Source organism: Clytia hemisphaerica, unplaced genomic scaffold (assembly GCF_902728285.1).
Source record: "Clytia hemisphaerica strain Z4C2 unplaced genomic scaffold, Clytia hemisphaerica genome assembly, whole genome shotgun sequence".
Lineage (NCBI taxonomy): Eukaryota > Metazoa > Cnidaria > Hydrozoa > Leptothecata > Clytiidae > Clytia > Clytia hemisphaerica.
The window spans coordinates 3343782-3361951 of NW_027104101.1; the positions used below are offsets into that span (position 1 = coordinate 3343782).

An 18170-nucleotide genomic window follows, 5' to 3' on the forward strand; every position below is an offset into this window, starting at 1 on the left:
TACAATATTATTAAAGACATTTTCAAACTGATCCTAATTTTCAAAAATGTTACTGGAAATGTAATGTTCTAGTTCATATAAAAAATTATTTTTATTAAAATTTTTATAATCTCTATATTTGATAATTTTCGGAGATAATTTCGTGTACTTGGTCTTAAGCACTGCATAAATTAGCCGATGGAAATCACTAAGCCCCGTTTCTACCGTGCCTGAACTTTTAGAAAGATTTTTAGAATTTTTTAGGATTAGATCTATACACGTTCCTTTTTCAGATTTAAAACAGGTTTTTGTTTTGATGACATTCGACATGTCATTCAGTTCAAGGAAACGTGCCATTTTAGGATCGGTAGGTTCGAGGTTTTAAAATCCTCAATGACTATGATGTTATTATAGTCTACTTCATAGAAGTGTATAGCGTTAGATAAAGTATCAAAAAATAAATCAATATTAATTCTATCGGGTCTGTTAATATTAAATACTAGCAGTTTATCCTTCCTAAGCCTTAGTTCTACTGGGAGAATATGTAAAGCAGGTGAAATATTTTACGTGTTGTCTCAATGACTTTCTTTAGAGGACTGTGATAAACAAAATTAACAAAAGCACTAAATAGGTCTCGATTAGTCTCGATGACCTAAAACAATATAATACAATAAAAATATCACACTCCCACGCACGAGGGGAGGTCACGTTCGTCGATGAATTTGATTTTCACTTCTTGATTGTTCTTGTCATCACTTACTCGTGAGTGATGATACTCAAACGGAAATAGTTTATTGATAGGTCTTCGGAGAATTCCGTTACCGTATTTGTTTACAACGACGAGTTCGGCTCCGCGAACTTTACCATCTCTTCCTCGTAACAATTTACTCACTCTACCTTTCCTCCAATCATTACGTTTAACATTTTCCTCATTGATTAAAACGATATCATTCTCGTTGATCATTTCGCTTGAGTTCTTTCGTGCAAGTTTCTTGTGTGTTTCTCTCAACTCGAGTAAGTATTCTGTTTTCCAACGTTTCCAAAAGTGTTCAATTGCTTGCTTCGTGTTATCTGACAACTCAAAACTGTCACTGTTGTCGTTTGTTGTATTTGTGTTACGTCCGAGACGTTTACCGTATAATAAATGATTCGGGGTGAGAGGTTCTTCTGTCAATTCGTCATAGATGAAGGTTAAAGGACGGTTGTTGATTGTTCGTTCAATTTTAATCAATAACGAAAGGAATTCATCGTACTTCAGCGTTTTGTTGTTCAAAGCTTTATTCAAACACGTTTTCACGGATTTCACAAGTCTCTCTGTAAACCCATTAAACCAAGGTGCTTTCTCGAGGCTAAACTTCCATCGAATTTGACAATTTGTAACAAAGTTTTGTACGTTTTCTGCAGTGAACGTTGAACCTTTGTCTGAAAAGATTTCTTCTGGGATTCCTCTGCGATTCATAAATCTCCTTAATACTTCAATGCACGACTCCCCACTGTAGTCTGTAGCAATGTCTAAATATACAGCCCGACTGGCTTGACATGTGATTAATGAAATCCATACCTTGAACTTTTCTTTCGTTTTGTCAAATACATTATACACCAAATATGGACCGCAATAATCGATTCCAATGTTCTGGAAAGCGGCACCAACTTGTAGTCTAGACTTTGGTAAATCGTAAGATTCTGGATAACGATAAGCTTTACCACCATGTTTCTTGCAAATCGTACATTTGTAGATAAAATGACGGACGCGTTGACGCAATCTTGGAATTTGAAATTGGGATCGTAGTTCGTTCAAAGTTTCACGTTGGCCATTATGCATTACCTTGTCGTGGGCTTGCTTGATCAACAAATCAACAAGTGGACTGTTCGTAGGTAACCATATTGGATGCTTTGCGTCAAAGGGAATTGGAGCATTGTTCAATCTTCCCTTCCATCTGTACACTTCCCCTCCAAGGAAAAGATTTTTCTTCATTTCGTCTGGAATACCTCTTTGGGCATCCAATAACCATTTCTTGTTGGCTGATGGCAAATCATCAGCATTCAAAATATTCTGTTTGTTTATTTGTTTCTTATTTGTTTGTTTGTTGTTTTTATTTTTCCAACAACGTATGTTCTCCACAAATTTGAAGACATAATACCCAGTAACACGTAACAATTGTTCAAAAGACCGAAATCTTTGAACGTCAATAATTTCACTTTAATTTTAATTTTCGAGTTGGATTGGAATTTTCTCAGGTTAAACGATGCTTTCGATAAATGCTCTTTCGTTTTCTCGACAAACTCTTCAGCTTCAGCAACAGTTCGTTTGCTTGTTGTCAAATCATCTACATGTAGCGATTTGATAAGGTTGTTCTCGAACTCTGCGTCGTTTGCTGTTCTGATATGATGTTGTAGGGTGGCATTCAAAACGAAGGGCGATGCGTTTATCCCAAACAAAACTCTGCACATCCGGTACTCAACAATTTCGTTTGCTTCAAAGTTTTTAAAATCAATTTTGTCTGAATTTTTGAACCATAAAAATCTAGTAAGGTCTCTCTGTTCGTTGTTTAGTTTTATGTGTAGAAAATCCTTTTCAATATCACCGACAATGGCGACTTTGTCTGTTCGAAAACGTAACAAAATTTCAAAGAGATCTGTATTCAATGGAGGACCCGCCTCTAAACATTCATTCAAAGAAAATAACTCATCGTTATTCGCCTTTGCACTCGCGTCATAAACAATGCATACCTTTGTTATTGATTTTTCTGGTTTGATAACAGCGTGGTGCGGAATGTAATGTGTTTTTCCAACCTCTTGATCATTTGGTGCTTTTTCAATAACACCTTTTGTTAACTGTTCATTGAAAATCTTTTGATAATCTTTCAATAATTGTTGATTGTTTTCGAAGCTTTTTGATAAACATTGAAGTCTTTTTCTACACAGTTCATAATTATCTCCTAGCGACCAATTCTCCTCTTTGACTGGATATGTTGCTTCATACATTTTCTCTTTCTCGTTAAATTTTAATGAGTTCTCAAACTCCTTCACAAATTCACGTTTTTCGGTCAAAGTTTTCACATTTTATTCCAAGACTCTCCAAGTCCCAGAACTTATCAACGGTTTCAGACAATCGATCATTTTCACTAATGACGGCTTTCAAAACATGTGAGAAAAAAATTCCGGACGAAATCTTTTCTTTTAAATCAGCAGGACCACTCAAAACGTATCCCAACGACGAACTCAAAGCAATGGGCTGGCCAGACTTGCCAGTAACAGCACCTTCAGTGTGTATAAAATCCCAATAAAAGTTTGAGCCAATCAAAATATCAATATCGATGGCTTTTTCATGATTTGGATCTGCCAGTTTTAAACCTTTCAAATGTTCAAAACGTTTTTGACATTCGACTGTGTTCTGTCTCGAAACGGGTTGACTGATTTCGGATACGTAGGCTTGCACAGGAACCTGTCCTTTCGAAGTTTTCACGTTAAATTCGACCAAGGGTAAGGTTTTGACGGTTTTGTTGTTTCCGAACGATTGGATACAAAGTTCCTTTTTTCCAATTTGCTTTAGATTCAGCTTTCGACTCAATGTGGGTGTAACATAACTCAACTGACTACCAGGGTCAAAGAAAATTCTGCTTTCGGACGAACGATTTTTCTCGACATTTTCGATTTTGGCTTTGGCTGTTTGTAGCAAAACGGTAGACGAACTGCTTGCTAAATTCGACTGAGTATCTTCTGGCGTATCTTCCTCTTTCTTGAAGGTTTTACAAATACTGCTATGATGATTTTTTCGACAATGATAACAACTGCGCATCGATCTACAACTTTTACTATCATGTCCTATTTTCAAGCACTTGAAACATCGTTTCTGTTTGATGAGAAAATCCTTTCGACTTTCTGGTTTCGATATCTTGGAACATTGATAGGCTTTGTGTGAAGCATTTCCACAGTAAACGCATGGAAAGGTACGGAACGGTTGTCTTCTTTTGCTGTCTGTAGGACGACCGGTACTCATTAGGTTTTCGTAATTTTCGACACCTTCATTCTCTGTAAGAAGGACCTTTTCTCGAGCTTCGACTTCTTGTTGTAAGGCTTCGAGTAACTTATCGATTGCCCATACATCCTTTCCGAACTTTCTAGTCAACAACAATTTTATTTCTTGTGGCAATAAAATGGCGTAAATAAATCTTATGGCGTTTCTCCTCCAGTCCGATTCCACGAAGATTTCTGATTTGAATTTCGATGTTGTTGTAAAGCATTCTCAGTTCTTTGATATCGATAAAGTTTGATGCTGTTTCTAAGTTTAACAATTTATTCATATGCGCACTAATAATAATCTATTCGTCACCGAACCTTTCTTTTAACATTTTGAGCGCAATATCGTAATTTTCGTTAGATAATGTTATACCTTGGATGCAGGATTCCGCTTCTCCTTCAAGTAAACTGGTGAGGTATGTCATTTTTTCGACGTTGGTCATATCATCTCTCTGATGAACGGCACAATCAAATGTATCGAAAAATGTTTTCCATTTCAACGGATCTCCGTCGTAGGGTTTCAAACTCAATTTGGGTAGACGAATATCAGCTTTCCGCTGTTTCTCTCGGGTACTTGTGACACTACTATCACTAACAGCAATTTTTGGGTTCTCTTTTGACAATTCACTTTTGACGGCTAAAATCAACGACTCAACTCGACGCTCAACTTTGGAACACTTCTCATATTGTATTCCCATTTGCTCTTCATCGTCTAATTCATCCACGATGTTATCCGTAATCTCAATGATAATTTGTAACTTTTTATTTAAAACTTTACAAGTGGTTTCAAGAGCGTTTTTGTTACTTTTAGCATCCTTGTTCCATTCTTCGCACTCCAAAATCAACTTGTTTACATATGATGTGAGAGCGTTGCGCTTCTTGCCAAGTTTCTCAACATCAACCATTTTTCAACTTTTATTATGTATTTTCTTGTTTCGACTTTTTAATTTTTATGTTTCTCTTCTTTCTTACAATTTTTTTTCTTTCACTCACACACTTTAACTTTTTTCTTCTCTTTTTAATATGCGGCACGTGTGGACCATGAAATATTTTACGTGTTGTCTCAATGACTTTCTTTAGAGGACTGTGATAAACAAAATTAACAAAAGCACTAAATAGGTCTCGATTAGTCTCGATGACCTAAAACAATATAATACAATAAAAATATCACAGCAGGGTCTAAATTGAATTTAGTCAAGTGACGTGTAGGAACTTTTCACATAAGTCAGAAGTCCCCCACTGTTCGATGTACAGTTTAGACGAAGAGGGGGAAATGATGGCCCTGTATTTTAAAATCAGTGCAAGGAAAAGATTCATCGAGTTTCGATTCTGCTATAGTAATAATATCAAATGTTTTGTCAATGAACGTGCGAAGATATATACGCTTTTTATAGGAAAAACCAGTAAGTCATATGATTCTGGCTGGGCTGCTCTTAAATTTATATGAGTTTTTCTGCCTTAAATGTCAATATTAATTAAAATGGAAGCTTGTACTTCTCAGTAATTTCTGAAATCTGAGGCTCAGATTCTTCTTAATTTGTTCTTAGGTTTTGGCCAAATTTCAGCCTCGTTTTCTTATGAAATTGTTCTTTTAAAAAACGTGTAAGAAAAGGCACGGATGTCACTCTAAGTAGACTGTAAATCACTCCCTTGACACATTTGTTAGCATTTGAAAGAATTTTGTCTCAGATGAGAGGTCACTCTTAACAAAAATTACTGTAGGGCTAAGATCATTCCTTTTGAACGCAAATTCAACTCTATGTGTTCGTTTTGCTGCGGTGGCACCTTAATGAAAGTTATGGCTAGTTTAGACAATATTATATAGGCTAATTAGTCTAAAAACAAGAAAATTTTAAATTTCTACTTAAAATTATTAGTCACGTCTTCCTTTATACAAATATCAACTGCTTTATATGTGAGGAATGTGTGTGCTAAATTTTGTCTTTGGATCAACAACCGGTTAATTAACCGATAAGCTCTCGTCTAAATAATCGATCCGGCTAAACAACCGACTATCAGCTAATTTGAACATATCCCTGACTGATAGTGAACTTTTTTCAAATCCATTCAATCTCGGTCAACCAATTTTACAGATGAGTGTTTTGATGTGTTACCTAACAGTAACAGGTAACAGTATTTCGATGAGGGAAGCATTTTCGGGCAACAAAATTAACTTTGCCTCCAGCTGAGCTTCACAAATAGCCAACATATCCTCGGAAACGATTTCAATAGCGAGTTTATGTATTCGAGATAAATCGAGGGGGACGGTATATAAGCAAAGCTGACATGGGGCCGAAATCGCCGTCCACTTTGCTCGACGAGGGTAAAAACACCAAGATACCGTCGTCTGTTTAGGTGAGCAAAGGCGATATAGAGCCGTACATCAACTATCGACTTTGTTTTGTATCGATTTCACTTACCGTCGCCCTCGATATCCTCCGATACATAAACTCGGTAATATACTACATTGAAGGCTAATAACATGTGATATCAATGTATACCATTGAAATCGTTCAATGTTTATTTTCAATGGGATTTCAATGTATTGCATTGAAATTTGAGTTTTGATGTTGTACATTGAAACTTCAGGCTTCAGTTTGAAGAAGATAGCTTGTATCCGTGCACCGTTTTAGCCTGCGGAAGCAACCCAACAAGGTGATGATAGTTTACAGATTTACGAGTTGAGATGTTGAGATGGTTGAAATACATTGGGCACAGAATGATGACTTTCAGTTATCAATGTTTGATTCAAAAATGGATTTGGTTTTTATATACTGAATTAGATAGATTGTAAAAAATTGCTGAGTTTAAATTATAAACTGCTTCAATCACCAGATTCATTCTGTGCTGTGTTTATATATATTAGTTAAACTATCGTATGGATTTTTAATTTAAGAACACACCTTGTTCCATACGATGTTGATTGCCCGTATCATGTTGACTGAAACGGCCGATTGTACTATGTTGACTGTTTGCGTACCAAGTTGACGGGTGCCGATTTTTATCCACAGCTCGCTCATATTGACTTATGATAACTAATTTTCCCGGGGAATAGGCACTCGATTTTGAAAACGACCGTACGTTCGGCCAAAAATCAGGTCTCTAAAATCGGACCCTTACAGTGCAGGAAAAATTTGGTTGAAAATCGATCCTTATAGAACAATTTTTCGAAATTTTTTGCCCTTTTCAGGGCAAAATTTTATGAAATTTCTCAAGTTTTACCTCAAAATTTGGTATTTTCTCAAATTTTACAACCTTATAGTGCACTTTTTCCCCACTTGCTTACAAATCAACCCTTACAGTGCACTTTCCAAAGTCCAAAAAACCTAACCTTAAGGGCCGCACGTCCGGTAGGTCACTTACCTGGAGCACTTAGCTGAGCTAATTTGGTTCGCCAAGTGATACAGTAAGATTGGTATGAACAAAAACGTTGTACCATGTTGACCTGAGATTACTAAGTTAGCTCATATGTGACACAGTCAACTCGGTATGAGCAAAAACGCTGTACTATGTTGACCTGGTGGTTGGCTGATATGTGACACAGTCAACTTGGTATGGACAAAAACGCTGTACAATGTTGATCTGGTTGGCTTAACTGTGACACAGTCAACTTGGTTTATACATGTTTGTACCGCCCGCTGCTAGAGACTTTGACTGTTGTCGGTCGTCTGGCGGTCAAAAGTCAATTTGAGGACAGTACAAGATTATACCAACAACAAAAAAGTAACTGAAAAAGATATGATAGACTTACCTAATATAGTTTCTATAAGTTCTTTGATTTTGCCCTTGAGAAAATATCAGTAACAAAAACAAACAAAAACAATCGTCTTTTCTGTGTAAAAAAACTCTTCTAAGTTATTGGTGCATTTACAGAAAATACACTAAATACTAAAAGTAATGACAAGAAAGTATAAAGAAATTCAAATTGCAAAAGAAATCCAGCAAAATAAACCAAAAACAACCAAAACCGGAACCGGATTGCTTCTTTTAAGCCCCGGATTGCCTCTAGAAACACCGGATTGCTTCTTTTAAGCCCTGGATTGCCTCTAGAAACGCTGGATTGCTTCTTTTAAGCCCTGGATTGCCTCTAGAAACACCAAAGATCATAGTTGTACTGATAAGACATTCCTTGTAAAAAGATCTCTTGCTCGACGCTCAAGCTACCATCTTTGTTATATTCAAATTGATTTTGTCTTTGACCTGTTACAAGTGGTTGTTGTCCTTCTGCAGAATACCATACCATCTTTGTTTTGTTGATGAAGATCTGCAACCTATTTTTGCTTTCCAGCTTTAGAGTATAAAGCGTTTTCATTCAGCTGTCCACAAGGATGCTGACCTACAACATATGTTTGCTTTACTTTTTGGGAGCGCTCGGCAGTTAAAATGTTATCACTTTTCCAAGTGTTATTGTTATGTTGACCTGAAGAAACTCTTTGTTTTACTTCAACATGGCACGAGTCGCGTTCTTCCAAATCAAAACTAACTTCCTTTTTCTGTTTTTGAGGGTTGTGGAAAAGCTCACTGATAACCCATAGAGGTCCCGGGGGGGGGGGGTACTAGGATTGATGGGTGTCGGGTATGTGCGTGCCAGACCTCTGGACCCTTACCCTTAGAGAGACTGAATTTTGGTGAAAAGGTGACCCTTAGAGAGACTCAGTGTAGAAAAACCCAACCCTTAGAGAGACTTTTTCACAAAAAATTTCTATAATGGGCCAAAGAAATTCGATTTTTAAAAGAATTTCTCCAATTTTCGGAAAATTTCTCTAATTTTTGAAAAATGTTCTCACTTTTTTTAAAAATGTTCTCACTTTTTTGACTTTTCACTTTTCTTTGACCCGAGTTTGTGAAAAAATCGACCCTTAGAGAGACTGATTTTGACTTTTGTTGTTTTGGTAACCCTTAGAGAGACTTTGGGAGGGTGAAAAACCCTACCCTTAAGGCACGCACATACCCAGCACCCATTTTTGCCTAAGTACCCCCCCCCCCCCGGGATAGAGGTATAAAGAAAGACAGGAGATGAATTTGTCGGTAATTGGTCGTTAAAGTCTTTTGATTTCTTTTATGTAATAAATCAAAAGAAATTCTAGGCTCGCCCGATGAAATACGACTTTCTAGTAGAACTCAAGTTTGCTCTGAACATTCTTACTATCAGCATCGAAGATTTCTAGGCTTCTAATATACGAGAATAAAATAAAATTTAGCTCCACGAAATAAGTTTGCGTTCAATTTTGTCATCCGTTAAATTTTGTTTTGAAAAGATATTTTCTCCAGCCAGAAAATAAAAAGTTCTTTATAAGCACACACAATTTCAGACTCAATTTGTAGACAAAAAGTCGCTGGAGAATTTTGGAGGAAAGTATTAAGCAATAGAGTTCACCTTGAAGAAAATGTTGATCGAAAAATCTTGTATTTTGATGAAGGATTGCAAAGTTTACAGGCCCTTATTTAATCCAAATATTTTCTAACACCAATGTCAGAAACAATGAATCTCGTCTCATCTTATTTCCAACACTTAAGTTAGCCAATAAGATTTCACCTATCAACAAAAAAGCTCATAAAAAATGCACGATATATGAGATTATGAGCATGCATACCTCGTATTTTTTTTAATCGTAGGGCGAGCATGGTTACAATAGCATATAGTCGCGCGGCTGAGGTCGAAAAAAGTGGCTAGAAAATGATTTTCGTGATACACCTCTTAGATTCCACTTTTTTCGATGGAAACTCTCGAATTAGTATATGTAGATTCCAAAATCAAAAAGTTTCCACGATATTATCGTGCAAGTAACGAGTAAATGGCGATTTTTTGCGTTTCCAGGCAAAATTGCAAGGCCTGGAAATTCATGATTTTTGGGGGGTCTTCAAATTAAAAAAAGACCTATATCACACGATAGAGCTCTTCAAACTGAGCAAAAAAGTGTATTACACCAAAGTCCCAACTTCTCTAGATCAAAAGTTATGGGCCTATTTGTGGTCAAAAAGGTGTTTAATTTTGCATAAATTAATGCAGATTGTGGGGAAATTCCCTGTTTTCCATCGCCAATTACTCGTTACTTGTACGATAATATCGTGGAAACTTTTTGATTTTGTAATCTACACATACTAATTCGCGAGTTTCCGTTGTTTTTTTTGGAATCTAAAAGATGTATCACGAAATGAAACGTTTTTCGACCTCAGCCGCGCGACTAATACTTCTCCTGTTTCTTTATACCTCCATGGATAACCTAATAAGTAAACAAGAAGCCGGAGCGGCGTGAAGGTCCAGCTGACGTGGCAATAACCGAATGTCGTTAGTATCGGGTTCCTTAAGTGACGCAAAAATATTTCCTTCCCATCCTCCACTCTGAGCTTCTATTCTTTGACACTTTCCTTATATTAATAAGTTTTGAAAGTTATTGATGCATTTCCCGAAATTTCTTTGCCGCTCTTTTGCCGCTGATGGGATTCGAACCCACTATATACAAAACACCTAAGATTCGAATGCTAGCACCTTAACCACTCGGCCATCGAGTCACAACTGCATTTAGGAGTTCAAAGTTCGTTATAAACATGGTATTTACTCCAAACTCTACCCGGGGGCTAAAACCCTAACCAGGGGTTAACTCCCATCCCCAACCCTAGCCCTAACCCTACCTGACCCTTACCTGAAACAACCCTTTAATCTAACCGGGAAATTTGACTCTACTACCAATTCAATCCAAAACATAGGTCAAACATCGCACGGGTAGGCGGGGCAAAAATTCTAGATTGGCGGTTGGTTTAGCCTGGACTTAATTTATTGCGCGCACAGGCCCCGACAAAGACAAAATCTTTTCGATCAGTTGCTTTTTAAAGGTCCATTCTGCCTGCTGCGCGCTGGACCAAAAATATGCACACAATGGATGATGGTGTTTTAAAAACAAATGAATGCAATGGTTTGAGAACACAATATTTGAAGTTACAGAAATTTATGTGTGTTCTTATCACTCTTCGAAAAAATATTAGAATGAGAACGGATTGAAATGGGTACCCGATATCCAAAGCTTTTTTTTTGTGCAATTTCCTTTACCTTTTGTTCGGCACGCTTCTTTGCTCGAATTTCTTCTTTCAATGGATCGTAAAAAAGATCTTCAAGGATCTGAAAGAAAAGTAGTTTTTTTTTTACAGCTAGGTCGATAAAAAGATACCTGGTTAAGAAGAGCTGTAACGCAACAAAATATACCAGGAGATGCATGTATCTTATGGTGTTAGGTTGTTGCAGCTAAACCATCGTTGTACTTCCAAGTATAGACTTGTAAGTTCAGACATTAGAGCAGTCGGACTGATAATGCAAAAGTCATGAGTTCGAATCTCAGTCCTCGTAGAAGCTTTTCAACATGTCGTTCGGTGTTTCTTTCTGAGCGCCATCTCCCAGTTATAGTTTTCTAAGTTGGCATTAAGGGGTAAGGTCATGCCAACATATCCTGGGGGGAGGGGCAGTGGGTTTACCAACTGACAGTATGTGCGGCGAATCGCACCATTACAGTGCAGGAGAAAATCGGTGAAATTCATACCCTTATGAGGCCCCCAGTGGTTTGCGTGATGTCGTGATTGGGACTTTTTTCTTGGGATAGGGCAAAAATTTGAGGCGTGATGTGTGATTTGGGCTATTTTTCGCTCTTTGCGTGATGACAAATTTTAGCGATTTTCGTGATGCGTGATGGAGAAATTATTTTTGCGTGATGGCGTGATTAGGGGTGCCGCTGGGGGGTCCCTTATAGTGCATTCTTTCAAATTTTAAACTCTTTTAGAGCAAAAAAATCTAGATTTTCGGGGAAAAATCGGGGAAACTTTGACTCGTTTTTTTTTAATAGGTCGAGTTGTAATAGTCGAATGAATATGGAAATTTGTGTATATAGTGCAATTCTGCCGTCCAAAGCAAAAAGCAGGTAAGTCCATAAAAGTCAACATTAAGAAAAACGCAAAAAACCTTTTGACCTTGGCCGAGGTACCTTTTCTCTATTAACTAGCTCAAGTTTTGTATTTTTGGAAAGAAATTAATTGTAGAAAGTAAAAGGCTAGTCAATTTCTTTTACTCAGCTATTTATTATCGATTTATTGAGAGATTGTGGACTTACCTGCTTTTGACATAAGAAATGAATGTCGTGGTTATATAGTATTTTTTCAAAAAAAGAAGGTAAGTCCATGTTTAAATTAACAAGACGAGTTCAGAGTGAGGGAAATTTCGAAACAAACTTTAGAATTCTAGAATAAATTCGAACATTCGATTGACACATTCGAAATGCTAAACGTTCGTATGTGGAAAATTGACAGTGCAATAGCATTTTTTAAAAGAAGGTAAGTCCATAATTAGACTAAGGTAAGTCCATAAAAGAGGTAAGTCCATCTCAGAGAAATAATTTATTTTCCTTAAAAAGAAGGTATGTCCATTACTGTGATAATAGGTGGACTTACCTTCCATTGCTTGGGAATTTCCTTTTTTCGATGGACATACCTGAAAATCACATGGCCGTTTTTCCCGGTAGGAAAAATATTTTGAATTTTTTTTTTCAAAAATAAGTTACTTGGGTGCTATAGAGTCAATTTTTAGCAAAAAATAATTTTTCGAAATTTTGGACTTACCTGGTTTTTGCTTTGGACGGCAGAATTGATGTACGAAATAGACTAAAACTTTAAATTTTCGAAAACTATTATAAGGTTTCTTGAAACAGAGCACTTTCGTTTTCTCAGATCCCTCAAAATCCCTCGAAATCCCCTCTCAGATCCCGCAAATCGGAATTCACATTATTCCGACTGTAGCAGTGCTACATACCTAAAATTTTGACTGTAGGACCAGACCATAAATACAATAAGGATAAAACAAAAAGTTTTTGTGGATTGATAAATTTTTCTACAAAAATTAAAATTCATCGATATTTTGAATCCGATAGCAAATTTCCAATTTTTCCTAGATTTGCTGAAATTTCTACCTATACAGTGCATTTATCAAAAGTTCACCCTTACAGTGCATTTCTACTATTTTGAAAAACATACCCTTAACCGCCGCACATATACCGTGAGTATCACAGCGCGAATAAATATTTTCTCTTTGAAAACTTAACCTCTGATACTCAGGGTACCGCACATACCCTTCGGTCAATTTGCGTGACTGCCCAACCCCCCCCCCCGTGCAACATATTCTTGATATGCGTAAGTCATTTTTCTAGCGGAAACACCCTAAAAAAGCCGGGATTTGACCTCTTTCTGTTACTAAAAATAGAAACACAGAGGTCAAAAACCGGCTTTTTTGGGTACTTCCGTTAAAAAATATGACGTCATCTTGACTTACGTATATCAAGAATAGCATTACTGAAGAAATTCAGAGAGTTAAAGAGTGAATGAAAGTTTGGATGGCTGTGGATTGGTTCAGTAGTAGCATTAGTCTACACAATAGACATATCCAGGCTTTTAGGCCTTACTCTCGAAGAGTAGGAGTTTTACGCTCGGAACGAAGGAAGATATGACGTAGCCTATAGTAGCATTGGGTTGGTATAAAGTAGCAATTTCAATTACGAGTTCCGTTTGATAACAGTTTCTTGTAAATGAAAAATGGTTGCAATTCTCTTTTATGTAGAAACGACATATCTTTTCTCTTTGAGTGATGCTTGGATCAATACCTTCTGGTGTAGGGATTTGAGGTTGATTGTCTTTTGGGGGATTTTTGAGCTGCTTTTCTTTTGATTATCAATTACAATGACTCAAGCGGGTCCATCCAGGGGCGGATGTAGGCTTTGGAGGGTACCATGCAAAAACTAAATTTGCTCTTTATAGTATCTAAGGAGGCCCCACCATGGTTGGGGCCGACGGGCCAAAAATTTTTTGAAAATAGGCTTTTCTAGATTGGCTAAAACGGCAACCTTTTTATCAGGTTTACATCAAAATTTTAGTCGTAATTGCCCCCGCAGGAGCGTAGCGACGAGGAGGCATTCATAGTTTCACGTTTAGATATTGGACTGGAATCTCGAAATTTTGTTGTTTTTGTTGTCGCGCAAGCATACCCGTAGTTAGTCTCTTCCGTAATGTTCGGTTTTTTTCCGGGACGGTAGTATACATATTTTCATATTACGTTATATGCTATTACCATTATTACATATTACAGCTTTAGTTTTGATTTAGCTTTGAAAAGCTGAAGCGAGTGCTATAAATGCAAATCATAACAAATCATAACAGTGTATGATATAACACGAATTACAATATTACTTGTGCAAATAATCAAAACAAACAAAATGGCAGACTGGTTATGATGATGATGACGAGCTGATGAGCTGATTCATTGACTGGAAAAGTGTTTTGTATGTCAAATTTTGTTTCTTGTCTTTGAAACTGAATACTAAATACTTTAATTTAGTCAGAAGTTCATTTCAGCAATGATTTCAATTCTTTTTCCGGAATCTTTAAAGAAATTGGCTCAAGTTTTCAAATGTACATTTGATATTTTTGTTCAAGCTCTAATTTATCTTTGTTGTCTTTTATTTTATTAATAACTACTTTTATTGTTTATAGAGTTTCTCAAGGTTTAAATACCATCATATGGTCGTAACTCGAGAAAGTCCTTCTTAACTTAGTAAAACAAGATACCGGCAAAGTACAAAAAAGTTGAATGTATGCATATGTAAAGTTGAATCCAAAAGTGGTTGAATGAATGTTGAATGTCAATCAATGTAAACAAACTTTTTCTTTTGGTCTTCAACATCACTTAGAGTTTTTTCGATGTTTTTTCAGTGTGGTAAATCTATTTCAAAAACCTGCAAAAAGTTCGCTTACATTCGTTTAACTTTACATGCGCACATTCAACTTTTTCATGCAGTTGTAATAAGCTAAATAACTCAACTTACGCTCCAGTGGTTTGGTAAAATAGCTTCAATTCTGGCTTTCCAAGTTAGGATGGACCTACCCGAAGGCATTTAACAGTGGTTAAACTACAATCAAGGTCATAATATTTGAGAAAAAAGGGAAATACACCGGGAAGTTTTTGAACCACAAGCGATTTGTAAGTGCTCTAAAGTAGGTTGGAAGGGTAGAGTTTTAACTCTGAGTTTTAACATGAGACTTAAGACTTAGGACCTTAGGATCTTAGCATTCAAAAGTTCAAAAATAGTCCAATAAGGCTCAGAATATAGCCTGTAAGTCTGCCAACCCCTCCCGAATTGAAATATTCGATGAAATTAAAGAGATAGCCCAAAATCGACTTTCTCGCCGGAACTTTAAATCTTGAAAAACGTTAAAATAACCAAAATTATCAAAATATTATGACCTTGATTGTAGGTACACAGACAGTCATACAGAAACACCATAAAGTGAAAGTATATATAGCTATAAACTCAAAAAGTCTAGCTTCCTGTAGGCACGTACGTCTCTTCATTGTCTGCGCTGCGATCATCCTAATGGCTTCAACCCTTTCAGCTTGGAGAAAAGATTGTATCATGAAAAAGTACGATGCACTTGAAAACAAATTTAGGCGCATTTCAACTTTTCTCGACTGTACGTCTGAATGGACCACAATGGCATTCCTTTATTTTTCTTTTGACCAATAAGATAGAAGATTTTGTTTGAGAAGTGCAATCACAGTGTACGCAAGTGGAGGCCGGGCCTTAACTAGGATTGGTTTTTATTTCACCCTATTTAAGATGGCGCAGAACTTTTTGATAAATTTCATACGCAGTATCCTCTTGACTATTGTTTATTAGGAGAATAGAGAATTGTTGAAATATAGCAGCCAATGAAAAAAGCAAGCTATTTCTGATCGGCTGCCTTGTTGATTTATTCACCGCTATATATTTTGCCTACAATCTAAGATGTCTGCGGCATTATCAGAAAAGGTCTAATAATCATGACATATATTGTTTTAAGAAAGAAACTGGGAGAAAAAAACAAACAGGAGATGTGAAAACCAGTAAGCTAATGATACCATAATTTTTGAAATATATTTTTGAGAAGCTTTTTCAGCTTTTCCTTAAATTTTATTAAATTATCAAGCTGCGAATTCTTCAAGTATTTTGTTAATGGAATAATTATAATTTTTTTTTTCAACCAAACTCACTACAAATCCCCTTCAGGAGAAAATATCGAAAGGAAGAAATTTGTTAAGGACCTGGGAGTACTAATGTCAGATGATGCTGTCTTTACACATCAAATAAATTCAGTCATTGAGAAAGCAAAAAACTTGATTTCCTGGATTCTGCGGACTTTCTCTTCGCGTTTACCCCAACTAATGATTACTCTTTACAAATCATTGGTTATTCCAGTCATTGAATATTGCTCAGTCCTATGGAGTCCAAGTGCTGTCAGTTCTACCCAAAGATTAGAAGAAATCCAAAAATCATTTCTCAAAAGAATAACTGGCACTCCAAAAAACTATTGGGATTGTCTGAAAAAGCTAAAACTTTACTCACTTCAAAGAAGAAGGGAGAGATATCGGATCCTGTATACATGGAAAATAGCTGAAAATCTGGTTCCAAACATCAACAATAAATTTCAATTCAAGGAACTCCCAAGATTGGGAAGGATGTGTGTTCGCACCCATAGTTCAAAACTACATGATAGCACGCTTGTTGTGCAAGGTGCTAAATTATTCAATTCAATGCCCAAGAGTATTAGAGATATGAAGAATGTTACAGTCGAAAAGTTCAAAAACTCTCTAGACAGACACCTCAGTTCGATCCCAGACGAGCCACAGATTCATGGTTACACAGGGTGCAGGAGAGCCGACTCTAACTCCATTCTTGACATGAAAACTGTTTAGCTGCTGACATCCTTCCTTATTCAGGTTTGATGGATGCAGCATTGTGGTGTGAAGCAGAAAGTTTCTTGCCAGAGCATGAAGCTCGAAGACAACCAAAAGTAACCAAAAGTAAGTAAGCAAATGCCTCATTGAATCAATCAATCAATCAATAATTAAATAAATCAATTATTCCTGATTATTTTTTAATGTTTTAATCTTTAATGCATTAAAGCTTTATAGTGCTTGACATGATCTTTATGTGGGGGCATTTAGTGAAAGCTATGACTAGTTAGTATGTAAAGTGAATTTTTTTTCTCACAAAAACCATTAATTTTCATTGGGGTTTGGCTTCTCCTAATCTTTTAATTTCTTTAAACCTCGAAATTTTCTTATAAAAAAGTAATAGATAAAATACAGTATTATTTTGCTACTTAAGGCTTTCGTAATCATGACAAAATTCTTATAGCTAGTATGAAGTAATTAAACAAAATCATTCTTTCTTTGTATAATATTAAAAAAATAAAACAGAAACCATATAAATATTTAATGAAAAGCAAACAGCAAAAGAGCAAAACAAAGCCATAATTTTTTGAGAGTTTTATCTATAGCTGTACTGTGTATAACAAGAAAAGTGTGTGTATAGAGTGAGGAAGATCTTCTATCAAATTATTGTTGTTTTGATATTTGAAATTATAAAATCTTTTCCATGAATTACATTTTATTACATTATATATACCTACAAATATATTACAAATTCCCACCAAATAGAAATTCTTGTTGATACAAAAAAATATTGTATCTGTTTTGAAATTTATTTTGTAATCTCGAATTCCAAGAGTTTGTCATTTGACTGTAAATCCCATGTTGTAATTTGATCAGTCCAAAGGCTCAATCTCGCTGCCTCCTGAATTATATGCAAAGTTCTATGATTACGCAAATGAATATAATTAATACACACATCCAAATTTAAAACTAGCTACGTCAACCAGAACAGAGTCAAGTTTCTAAGCAGTCAGTATGCTAGATGATGTGGAACATTCAGACTGTAATTGACTGCGATAATCTTGAGGATCACATTGTTTGTATATGTAATTTTTTATGAATTTCAGAATTCAGTTCTACAAAAACAAAGAATCCATTGGCATTAATTTTCAAGCCAGCACATAAATAATGTTTTCTGCAACCACATCCTTGTTTTTTGGCATGACCTTTGATGTGTTTGTACCCTTCATGTATATCCTGTTAATATCGAGCTATCAGTCCCTTAGTAGGTTGTATTGATTTTATAAGCTAAAACCAAAACATAAAGCCAAGTGAGCAACTATCAAAAGAAATCTCCTGATGGTCAACGTCCTGGTTGTTGTTGTTGGGGTTTCGATTATTTACTGTTCTATTTCTCCATAGCATTTTTCTTGAAACTGATAGAATTCCA

General features: G+C 36.0%; 2 protein-coding genes across 2 annotated transcripts; both read right to left on the reverse strand.

Moving 5' to 3' along the window:
• Positions 1 to 2040: 2040 nt before the first annotated feature.
• Positions 2041 to 2964, reverse strand: LOC136812985 (uncharacterized). The gene has a single exon (XM_067069490.1). The coding sequence runs from the start codon at positions 2962 to 2964 to the stop codon at positions 2041 to 2043; it is 924 nt and encodes a 307-aa protein (XP_066925591.1).
• Positions 2965 to 3013: 49 nt separating this feature from the next.
• LOC136812986 (uncharacterized) lies at positions 3014 to 4904 on the reverse strand. Its single transcript, XM_067069493.1, has 2 exons — positions 4318 to 4904; positions 3014 to 4100 (listed from the first exon to the last, which is right to left on the reverse strand). Exons 1-2 carry the CDS (start codon positions 4902 to 4904, stop codon positions 3014 to 3016), a joined length of 1674 nt encoding a protein of 557 aa, XP_066925594.1.
• Positions 4905 to 18170: the final 13266 nt, after the last annotated feature.

Bases quoted from the DNA above. Each gene is read 5' to 3' on its own strand.
- LOC136812985 (XM_067069490.1), bottom strand. From the start codon at position 2,964: ATGTATGAAGCAACATATCCAGTCAAAGAGGAGAATTGGTCGCTAGGA.
- LOC136812986 (XM_067069493.1), bottom strand. From the start codon at position 4,904: ATGGTTGATGTTGAGAAACTTGGCAAGAAGCGCAACGCTCTCACATCA. The intron at 4,101-4,317 runs GTTCGGTGACGA...GTTGTTGACTAG, and splicing joins CTCAAAATGTTAAAAGAAAG to AAAGTTCGGAAAGGATGTAT.